This window comes from Trifolium pratense, linkage group LG7 (assembly GCF_020283565.1).
Source record: "Trifolium pratense cultivar HEN17-A07 linkage group LG7, ARS_RC_1.1, whole genome shotgun sequence".
Lineage (NCBI taxonomy): Eukaryota > Viridiplantae > Streptophyta > Magnoliopsida > Fabales > Fabaceae > Trifolium > Trifolium pratense.
In genome coordinates this window covers 15,342,895-15,354,022 of record NC_060065.1, presented here as the reverse complement: position 1 = coordinate 15,354,022, position 11,128 = coordinate 15,342,895, and the positions used below count along the sequence as shown (strand labels likewise).

The 11,128-nt window shown below is 33.6% G+C and overlaps 1 protein-coding gene across 4 annotated transcripts; it reads right to left on the bottom strand.

Annotated features, from left to right (window-relative positions):
• Positions 1-478: 478 nt before the first annotated feature.
• Positions 479-5,337, bottom strand: LOC123896767 (protein WHAT'S THIS FACTOR 1 homolog, chloroplastic-like). Of its 4 annotated transcripts, none has more exons than XM_045947131.1 (4): positions 4,594-5,337; positions 2,425-3,673; positions 2,200-2,310; positions 479-1,336 (listed from the first exon to the last, which is right to left on the bottom strand). In XM_045947131.1, exons 1-2 carry the CDS (start codon positions 5,211-5,213, stop codon positions 3,127-3,129), a joined length of 1,167 nt encoding a protein of 388 aa, XP_045803087.1. In that variant the 5' UTR covers positions 5,214-5,337; the 3' UTR covers positions 479-1,336; positions 2,200-2,310; positions 2,425-3,126. The 4 variants fall into 4 exon arrangements, with proteins under 4 accessions (XP_045803087.1, XP_045803086.1, XP_045803088.1 ...); XM_045947130.1 differs by having other exon boundaries at positions 479-1,323; XM_045947132.1 differs by having other exon boundaries at positions 479-1,323; positions 2,223-2,310.
• Positions 5,338-11,128: the final 5,791 nt, after the last annotated feature.

The following is an 11,128-nucleotide window of genomic DNA, read 5'->3' as shown; positions in this document are numbered from 1 at the left end:
TATTAAATACGACATCTACTTTTTTCCATTCACAACATGGATACCGATGCATGCAAACAATATTAAAAAAAGTAAAAACCGTAACTTTGTTATATTTTTGTTTGAAAATTGTGTTTAAATAACATTTGTCATTCACATAAATGTGGTAGATATGATGTGGGATTATTCATGAGTTGACTTTGACGCCAAGACACACTAGAAGTGCTTTTGAATTTTGCTTGATTGTTAAGAGTGAGTGAAAAGCCTCTTAGTCAGAGATTGTGTTCTTTAAATTTTTAGTCTTCATTATGATTCTTATGTTTGACTCATACACGTTCAATAATATACTATTAGTTACTAGTACAATAATTACACATCTTTCACACGTTGAATGGTTTGTCCAACTGAGTAATAATAATATTAATAAGAATGAAGGTTTTTTTAAGTCATCATCGTATATTATTTTCTAACATTTGAGTTGATGAACTTAAAACAGTACTACTATTCAACAATGTTATTTACTATGTAGTTTTCGTTTAACCAGCAAAATAAAGTTATTTTAGCTTATAAAAATTGTATGAAAAGATTGTTACAAAAGAGAAAGTAAAATGAGAATGCATATCAATATTGCTCTAGAACATTTGGCCCGGAAAGCAAAATCCACAACTAATAGCAGTATAGAAGTTAAAGAGAAAAAAGCACCCGAATTTAGTGTCTTTCCACGATCCCACCAGAAAATTGTGATCTTGACCACAAAACTCTTGCAAGATGTACGATCCTACGAGCTAGCACTTGATCGTGACTACATTGCCATAGAGCGCAAAATCATAAGCAGGACAATGCAGTGTATGTCAAATATCCGCGGTGTCAAACTGGGGTGACAGAAGTTTTTACAACAGACAAAGCCAGTTTGTGAAGGATGGCAATACCAAGGCATTTTATAGCAGATTTTCCGTTTTCCTCCATGGTTTGCGATCCGCATTCGATAATGTCCATTTGTTCACATTTTTGTTGAAATCAAGGGGGAAATAAAAAACCAGGTATTGAACCCCACCTAAGAAGAAAAAGCTTTCGTTGCTGTTATCAGTTGAGACTTGAGAGAAACCAGAATAGGACCAATATTAAAACTGCTATGAGCTACAAAATCAGGAGACACAGAACTTTCTGACAGTGCAATTGGTCATGTTAGGTCTGTGATCATGGAACTATTCTTGCAAATAGAAATGAGGTTCAGCAGGCCAGTCTTTCTGTGTATGATTTATTAACTCACCCACAACTTAAATGATAGACACTAGACATGAAGTGAAACTAGTCTCATGGCAAAATCTAGAGATTTGGCAACACCTGCAGTAGGAAGCTACTTTTTGTTATCTAGAGCATTACTTTAGTTACTCTATTTTTTTTTTCACAGTAATTACTTCAGTTACTATCATCAAAAGCATAAAAGATATTGTTCAAACCATTCTCCTCATAACATACTAGGTTCATTATAAACAGCTACTTCCACCATAACAATTTTATTCATTTCAACTTCATGCAATGAATGAATATAGGTCACTGACTCGGCTACTTTTGAAGAAGTGCATTAATGTTCACTGGTTTTTCTCCATTGACATTCATTCTTTCCACTTTTGAGTTGTTTCATTGTTTTATTATTTCAAAACAAAGAATTAATAAGACATTCATAGCACAGCAAATCAGCGGTCTTAAATAAAAATGACAACTATAGTTTCAACTAGCTTATACATACACTGATACACAAGACACAAATATGATCGGTACTTTGTTCTGGCTGTTCATGCAAAAAAATTAAAACCAACTCATATCAGATGATTAAGTCGAAGATATAGTTCATACCACTGTCAAAACAGCTAGGTCCAATTCTCAGAATCAAGCTTCTTTAAAGTTTAAATGACTTCCACAAACTTTTTAAAATGATTAACTTTTTTTGCAACCATATTGCTCAGCAATTAATCTCCATGTACACCGTCACATTGAACAGTAGGATAACGCAATTATCTTTTAATTAAGGTATACTATATATTCAATGAATTGTTATCTTGTTATGTTATATATTTTAACACATTTATTTAATCATATTCATCTTCTGTAATGTAAGTTTAAACTTCACATAATAATCTAATAAGTACAAGTATGTAATAGATAAAACACTGGCAGAGCGTATAAATATTGAAACTCAAGTGATATGAATGTACTTACTAGTTAGTAATTACTTGACTTACTTCCCTTAGAAGTCATATGTATATAGAATGTTAGATGTGAGTCCAACAATGGAATTTACATCCAATCCTAGGCTCACCATCAAATAACCTGCATTTTGAAATTGAATAAAATGATATCATAATTCCAATCTATAAGAAGTTATCTTCTCTCTAGTGTTATTGATTGGGGACGGCGGACCATGGCAGAAAAGTAAAAACTCACCATTTTAAGATGCCACATCCGCCAAAAAACACCATGGCACGCCCATCCTTCATAAATTGACCATGGCGGTTGTGAAAAAACTGCCATGGTACCACCATGGCCAATATTTGATAAACTGCTTCTCCGATACTTCAATCATTTAATCCAAACAAATTTCAATCTATAAATTCACCAAGGCTCTCTTCTATATTGATGACAAGGACTGGTGTATGGTTTACAGGTACTAAGTCAGCACAAATTGCACAATAACAATTTATTAAAACTCACTGCTGGCCGGGGATGAATGTATTACATTCAAGAACAATTTCTGCACCAGAACTGATGGCAGCATGGTAAAAGTATTTCCTCAAACGAGCGGGAAAAACATTTAGAAAAATAAAAATTACATCACCAAAAACTCTGATGGCTGCTCTTGAAGTGATTACATGTCCTTAACTTGTCAAATATACACATTGGATTAGCAGAGCAAATTGTCAAGTAAATGAAGCAAGGATACCACAAGGTTCAGAATTTGACATGACATAGTTTTCTACATCACCTTGATCTTAACGCTTGCAAGGTGCGAAAATTAGAATAATCCAGTCCAATAAAAAAATTAGTGAAAGCATCATGAGAATGTACTTCTCCATGGTTTTTCTCAAGTAAGAAATTACCTCCTTTCAAACGGAGAGAAGCAGACACTGACTCCCGAAAATTCAACTTCTAAACAACAGCTTGTAACGAACTCTTGCTGTCACACAAATCAACATTTCCTCTACCACAGAGTGCAACAAATTTATCATTAAATTGCAATAAAGGACACTTATCTACCAAGTTGGAACCAACATACGCGTCCTTGAGGAAAACCGTACTCCTTACACCTTTATTTGTGAGGTAAAATATCCCATGATGCTTTATTAAGCAAAGAAGCAATTGCGACGGCAAAAAACACTCTGCATGAAATGCATCCAGGTGTGCAGATGTCATCCTCCTCTCCAGTGTCAAGCTGAGGAGCTCGTGAAGCACAGCCACAGTCCGTTTTCGAGTTTTGGGATCTGCAGCATCAAACCTCCTTGCATTCAAATAAGGAGAAGGAAACTCCAATTTCTGCCACCTCTCGAACTGCTCAAGGAAATTAACATTTGGCCTAAAACCAGCAGGAAAGTTCACTTTGAATGCAAATGGACCGGCATAGTTGCCATCTTTTGAAATCTTCACCTTTCTCTTATCGTTGTTTGGCGTCATGTTCACAATTCCTTCTTGTGCCAACCTATTGCATATTTGGATCAACTTATTTGATATCCAAAATAAATTTTATCAAATTCACTTAAAACATCAAAATAATAATTTTTTTCCCAAACAATATTACAAACTAACTCAAACAAGTACGCAATAATTTTGATTAGAAAATATCCCAAAAATGGTATTCTATATTAATCGAATTATAGAATACAATAGCATAGAATAGAATAAGTAGTTAGAAAATAGTGACATGTTTTGGTTTGACACACTCACTATCTCTATGTGTGGGTTTAGGGACTAGGGATTAGAAAATTATTTTTAAAGGATCTAATTTATTTTGGTTTGACAGACTCAATATCTGTAAGTGTGTGTTTTGGTTTGACTTTGACACACATATTTTGGTTTTATCACACTCCATATCCTTATTTGGCTTCATGCTCATTTGAAAACAAGTTTGATGTAAACTTAGTAGAAATTTTTCAACCCAATACAAAACTATTTTTTATCTCTTTTAGCCAAACCAAAATCAATGTTATTCGAACACCAACCAAACACATAAATATAACCAAAACAACATTTTCTAGAAACAAAATCAATTCTGACGGTGTTTTATCATGAAACCAAACACACACTTACAGATCATAAGCTAATTTAAGTGGAGCTAAACAAAGACACATGAAAGGGAAAATAAACTCTCTCAATAACTTCTTTAATTCAAAATTCCCTGTTTCTATTCTAAACTACAGTCCGCAATATAAAAGTTTTAGAGGTCTCTACAACGGCATTGCAATGACAATAGGGGACACATTTGTTTGCATTTGACCACAATATCAAAATTTGAAAACCTAGATTGCAACGACAATTTAGAACCACGATCCATATCGAAATAAAAAATTGCACCAAACATTTGAACAAAAACATAAAATTAAATAGAAACAAAAGATGTACCTAGCTTCTCTAGCAGTAACAGCCAAAGTAGAATCCCAATCCTCCAAATAAACACAATCCCTTCCATTGAAACGCCTAATAGAAAAGAATTGAGGGTACTTCTCAATCAAGCTTTCCTTAAAATCACAAGGCAAACCCAATTCAGGCCCAACAAACTCAACCGTTTCAAGTGGAATCCTACAGTCAACACAAAGCATAAGCATCTTCCTAAGATTATTAACCAAAATAGGCTCCATCAAAATTTGGGCCTGGGCTTCATCACGGGCCACTCGTTGGGCCTTATCAGTTAGGTTAACAAAAGGTGGAGCTCCGGTTACGCGGAAAATGGTTGGGTGTTTCTCAATGAGGCCCATGAAGTCCCATTTACGAACAAAGCCAACGTTCTTCTCGAGGTCACGGAGGAAGAGAGGATTGTTTTTGGGTTGGGATTGGATTAGGGTTTTGAGTTCGAGAATCATTGATGGTTTCTTGCGAAGCTCCATTACTCTGTCAAGTTCAGGGACTCTGTTGTATATTTTTTTCTTCGGTCTTCTTCCGCCGCTTGATTTTTGGCGGATGGTTGACATGATTGTGATGTGCGGCGGTTTTGAGATGATGAACGGAACTTGACGGCGAAGCATTGGAGAGAGAAGATGTGGCAGAAGTTTAAATGGTTGTTGATGTTGTTGTAGAGTAGAGGGAAATCAAAATCAGGCGTTTGACGGGAACCGAAAGTATTTACAACATCTCTAACGAAGAGTGAAATATTTTGGAATCTGGATTTAACAAAAGGCTATATTTGGATTGATGGTATAAAATGGAATGGAGTGGAATGAAATACAATGGAATGGAGTGAAATGGAGCGGAATGGAACAAAGTCATTCCACTGTTTGGATATTCTATGACGGAGTGGAATAATGTTTCCATTCCATTGTTTGGAAATTAGACGGAATGAAACAATTTATAACTTTTTTAAACCAACTATACCCTCATTTAAAAATATTATTATTTAAATATATCTATATATCTATTGTTACTAGAAACTATCTCCTTCAAAAATAAAACAAAAATTTAAATATGTGAGTGGGAAAAGCATTGTGCTAGCAAGAACTGTGACAAAAAAAAATACTCCAATTGAAATACAAATTCTATTAATGGTAATAATAGATGTGACGAAGAAACATTTCTTTTGATTACTAGTCCTACATTTGCATCAGGGGTCCATATACAAAGGCTAACAAACACGCACTACAGGCAAGGAAACTACAATATAAGAAACAAACATTTTATATATCTATTTGAAACCTTGAAAAATAAACAGATCCAGCCAGAAACACGAATGAAAAGATAACGAAAACTATCACGTACACAGGCAAGAAAAAAGAAGATGCATAAGAAAAGAGATACACTGAGCAGAGGAAAAAAAAAAGTGAAAGAACAAATTTACGAGGAATAGAAAACATAAAATATAAATAGGGATAAAATAGTAATATTTTAATTGTGAAGTTCCATTCCATTTCATACACCCCAAGTTGGGGGGAATGAAAACTTGAAGGATTGGATGGAATGAGTTCCACAAATGTTAAGAATTAACCAAACTTTTAGCATTTTTTTTGTCAACTATCCTAGTATTAAGAATCCACCACTTACCAATGTTAGTTGGTCCGGTGGCGATTGACGCTCGACTTGGTAGGGAGTATCACGGTTCGATCCCCACAACTGTGATCCGAGGGGCTGGAACCACTTGATTACAGAACTCACCCCCGAACCAGATTCGGCAGTCCAATGGGCCGTATGCTGTGGTGAAAACCCAAAAATTTAAAAAAATCCACCACTGAAAATGAATAAGTGGAAAATTCCGAATCAAATCCCAACACTTACATATATATATAATGAGACGGGACCTTTTTCTATCAATTTTTTGCTCAAACTTAATTTAATTTAATTAAAAACATAAATAATTATCATAATCTATGACTCTTCAATACACGAGTGAAAGAGTTAAAGCAACAAAATCATCACAAAAAAAATATGTTAATGCAACAAACAACTGACATCACTAAATTGGACGAACCTCACCGGCAAAGGCAGACGCTGCGAGGATCAATCCATCATAATCGCAGACCTAATCGAAAACCACAAGTCCGGCCTAATCACTGAACTCATTCATCTATTGTCATGTTGCCACTCTTTTTTCTCCTGTAAGTTGTATATATGGTAAAAGAAGCTAAAGAGATTATTAAAGAGAAAGTAACGAGGCGATTCAGAGACGGAGAATGAGAATGAGAGACGCGTAGACAGTGAGATGGAGTCGGCGACGGAGGAGTTGGACTGGTCGATGGAGAAATGGAAAACTCGAGTGGAGATTAGTAGGAGTGGAGCTCAGGAGTTAGAATCTCTCCATATCTAATTTTTTTCTATTTTCTCCATTATTATTATTATTATTATTATTATTATTATTATTATTATTATTATTACTAGCGGGCCAGGCAGGCGCGTTCCGCGCCTGCCTGTGTCTAACTTATGTACCAAAAAAAAAGATACGCCTTATGTTATGGTAAGTTTGTTAATAAAAGATTTTTGTTGCTACTAAAAAAAAGCAAGGGTAATGTTGGTATTATGAAAATTCTACCCCAAAACTCATGTATTCTTTTTATATATTATAGTATAGAATAGATATAGATGAAAAAACCATAAAAAAAAAAAGAGAGGAAGTTAAGGGTATAGAATAGATATAGATGAAAAAACCATAAAAAAAAAAAAAGAGGAAGTTAAGGGCAATTATGGAATAATTAAAAAACCATAAAGGAAGTTAAGGGCAAAATGGACCAAAAAAAATCCAGCCCAAACTCCCTTATCCCCTTTATATATTGTTATAGATATATAGTTTTGAGAATATAAATGTAAAAGTGTAACATTATGGTGTATTTGATTCGTAAAACAGCAAAGACTAGACAGAACGGTATAGAACAATATAATACAGGTCAGAACAAAACTGTATCAGAGAGATATAAGACGTTATATTCGAAAATAAAATGAGTATTTTCGTATTTTTTATAGTTGTACTGTGGACAAAAAGTTGTCTTGTGGTTCAGTGAGGGGCAAAAAATCTTGTTTTTGTCTTGTCCCTTGCTACCTAATTTGTCTAGTCTCATAACCAGTTTCAAATCAAACAGGGTGCAATAAAAGTTGTCATGTCAAGTCCCCTGGTTTTTAGCAGATCAAACACAAGTGAATCCAAATATCTTTTATGTTCCCAAAACATTTAAAAACTTTGGTAATGGAAGAAATAGTAAGAATAGAAAATAGAGAGGATCTTGTACAAAAAAACAATGGAGAAGATCTCAACTCGGAGTGTTTAAGATCTCTCCTTTTTTACTGTACATTTTTTCTCTCCGTTACTATAATTTTGAAAAATATTATAGAGGAGGGATCCATTGACTTCAAGAGTAAGTCTTCATTGATTTACTCCGCTTAATAACTCGATATCGTCATTATATTTCTTCAATCCAACCGTTGAATTCAAAGATCTTATTGAGTAGATCAACTTCACAAATTTTTATAAAATTCAAAATATGTAGTTATGTATCCAGACCATTGAAATTCAACGGTTTTTTTAAAAGTTTATCGTACGTTCAATTGAAGTTGTCAGAAAAAGTATCAAACGGTTTTTTGTGTAGTTGATCTACTCAATGAGATCTTTGAATTCAACGGTTGGATTGAAGAAATATAATGCCGATATCGAGTTATTAAGCGGAGTAAGTCAATGGAGACTTACTCCTGGAGTCAACGAATCCCTTCTCAATATTATAATATATATTAAATAATTTGATTATTAAATATCACATTATTGCATTTATATTTTCAAAACTTTATTTTTGGTACATTATATTCTCAAAACTTTAATTGTAAAAATGGAAAAAGTAAAAATTGAAAAGGATCTTGATTCTCTAAGTTTGAATCTTCTCTATTTTTACTCTTTAGAATTTTATTTTTTTGGTTTTTCACCACCAGTTGAATCTGGTTCAGGGGTCAGTTGTGACATCAAGTGGTTCCAGTCCCCTCTCGATCACAGTTGCGGAGGATCGAACCGCGATCTTCCCTACCAAGTTCAGCGCCAATTATTACTGAACCAACTAATGATTGATTATTATTAGAATTTTAGAATGTGCGAAATTTCACGAATGACGTTATTGTTTCGCTGGTCATAAATTTCAAGTAAAATCAAACTCTTGTGAATTAAGGATTGCAGAGAGGTAGTAGTTGTCAAGAACGAGCTAAACAACAAAACATAAATGGTTGTAATCAATGTGTTGCCGATTAGTTTACTACTTGCTACACCCTCTGTTTTGGTAGTATTTATCAATGGCAATATACAGTAAAAAAAAAAACCGAGAAATGACAATTAAGATAGTTTGGCACAAGTGATAGATATTTTGGTCTCTTAACCATTGGTTTTGGGTAGAGGTGGGAATAGGCTAGGCCGAGCTAGGCTTTGCCAAGCCTGAGCCTGGCCTGTCAAAAAATCGAAGGTCTGAGCCTGGCCTGTGGCCTATCATAGGCTTAAATTCTAGGCCTGAGCCTGGCCTTTTGAAAGTCTGATGTGGCCTGTTAGCCTGTTTAAAAGCCTATTTCATATGAACATATTTAAATAAATAATTATATTTATTTTGAAATATACTTATGAACTAATAAAATAATGTTCCATTTGATATTTTAGAGAATTTGACTATATATGTCATCATATTTCAATTCTAGTTTATAATTATAATAATACATTTATATATGTTAAAAACTAATGTAGATTAATAAACTTAAATTACTTAAAAAGTTAATAGATTTATAATTTAATCAAAGTATAAATTTTAATATAAATAATAATCGTAATAAAAATATTATTCATGTTAACTTAAATAGGCCGGCCTAGTAGGCCTCAAAGGCTTTTTTAATGGCCTGCGGCCTGGCCTTTTTAGCTAAATAGGCTTATAAAAAAGCATTGGCCTGCTCTATTTAAAGAAATAGGCTGGCCTGGCCTGAGCCTATGTAGGCTAGGCCTTAAGGCCATGTAGGCCGGCCTGGCCTGTTCCCACCTCTAGTTTTGGGTTCAATCTCTGGGCAGTGCGTATGTAAAAACATTTGTTGGGAGATGTCAACCCTTTAAATGAGTCTCAGTTACCTCGAGTGGATTAGTCTCTGCCGTTACGCGCGGAGAATATCTTTGGTTTTAAAAAAAAAAAACTGAGAGATGACAATTGACATTGTTGTTTAGTTGAGATTATAATTCATGGTTCAAAAAGTCAGAGTTATCTGTGAGTAGAGATGCTCTCTATTTTCTAAAAATGGAAATGTTCATTATTATTGCTTTAAAATAAATAAATAACATAAATGCATGTCTTTTGAGTTTAAGTATTTATACACCAAAATTTTATTAATTGTAGTCACCATTATTTTTAATTTTTTTTGTTACAAGAGGCCTAAATCCATTCATTAATTTTTAAAAATGGAGAGGATCACTACTCGCAATTGATAGGAGTAGTTATTTTTATCCATTATTTCAATTTTAATAAATGCTAGAAACTGGCAGAAACTGCAATCATATTTGTCAAATTTTGCACGTATATATTCGCACTATTTTTTTTTTTTTTTTTTTTTGGTCAGGTAGCCTAGTGGCTTGAAATTCCACCTTTAAAGATGGATAAGTGGAGTGTCCAGGGTTCGAACCCTGGCTCCTGCATATAAAATGCTGATGTCCCAACCAATTGAGCTAAGCTCATGGGGACATATTCGCACTATTTAGTAGCACTGAAAATATAAACATCGAAGAAATTATACATATCAAAAAGATAAATATCATAACATTAAATATATAAAAGGCTAATGTTAAACGGTGTATTGTTTAAGGAAGAGTAAATGCTCATGTAACTAGACACCAAAAAAAAAAAAATGCTCATGTAACTCACTTACTATTTTACATGAATAGAAGAGAAAAAAAATTCATTAATTAAAAAATAAAAAGTAAGAAAGAGAGTGTTCTACAAAGATTGAAAATTAACATACTTGATTCTATTTATTGTGATGAAATCTTTCCAATAAAATCTTGATTGAGATGAAATCTTTCCAATAAACTTGATACAGAGATTGAAAATTAACAATCTTTCCGTTCTCAAATTAGCCGAAAGCCCTAAATCGTGGGCTCTACTGAGATTGAAAATTTACAATGATTTTTTTTATGGTGTTTTTTTTAATGGTTACGGTGTTTCGATGCTGCTGCGTGTTTTGATGTTTTGCTGTTGCTGCTGCAGTGCGCTTTTGTATTTGCAATCACAGACATTTTTCTGTTTGTGTTGCTGCTGCTATAAACATGTATTAATTCATTTGAATTAATTTTAGGTTGATGTAGCAATTGATGCTATAAACATGTATTAATGCACATGTTTTCGCCTTTTAGTTTTGTTGATATCCAAGAAATAGTAAAAATAATAGTGGGTCTCATGAACATTGCACTGTTACAGCACCCTATATAAAAACATCTATGAATTTGTCGATATTTTAGTCA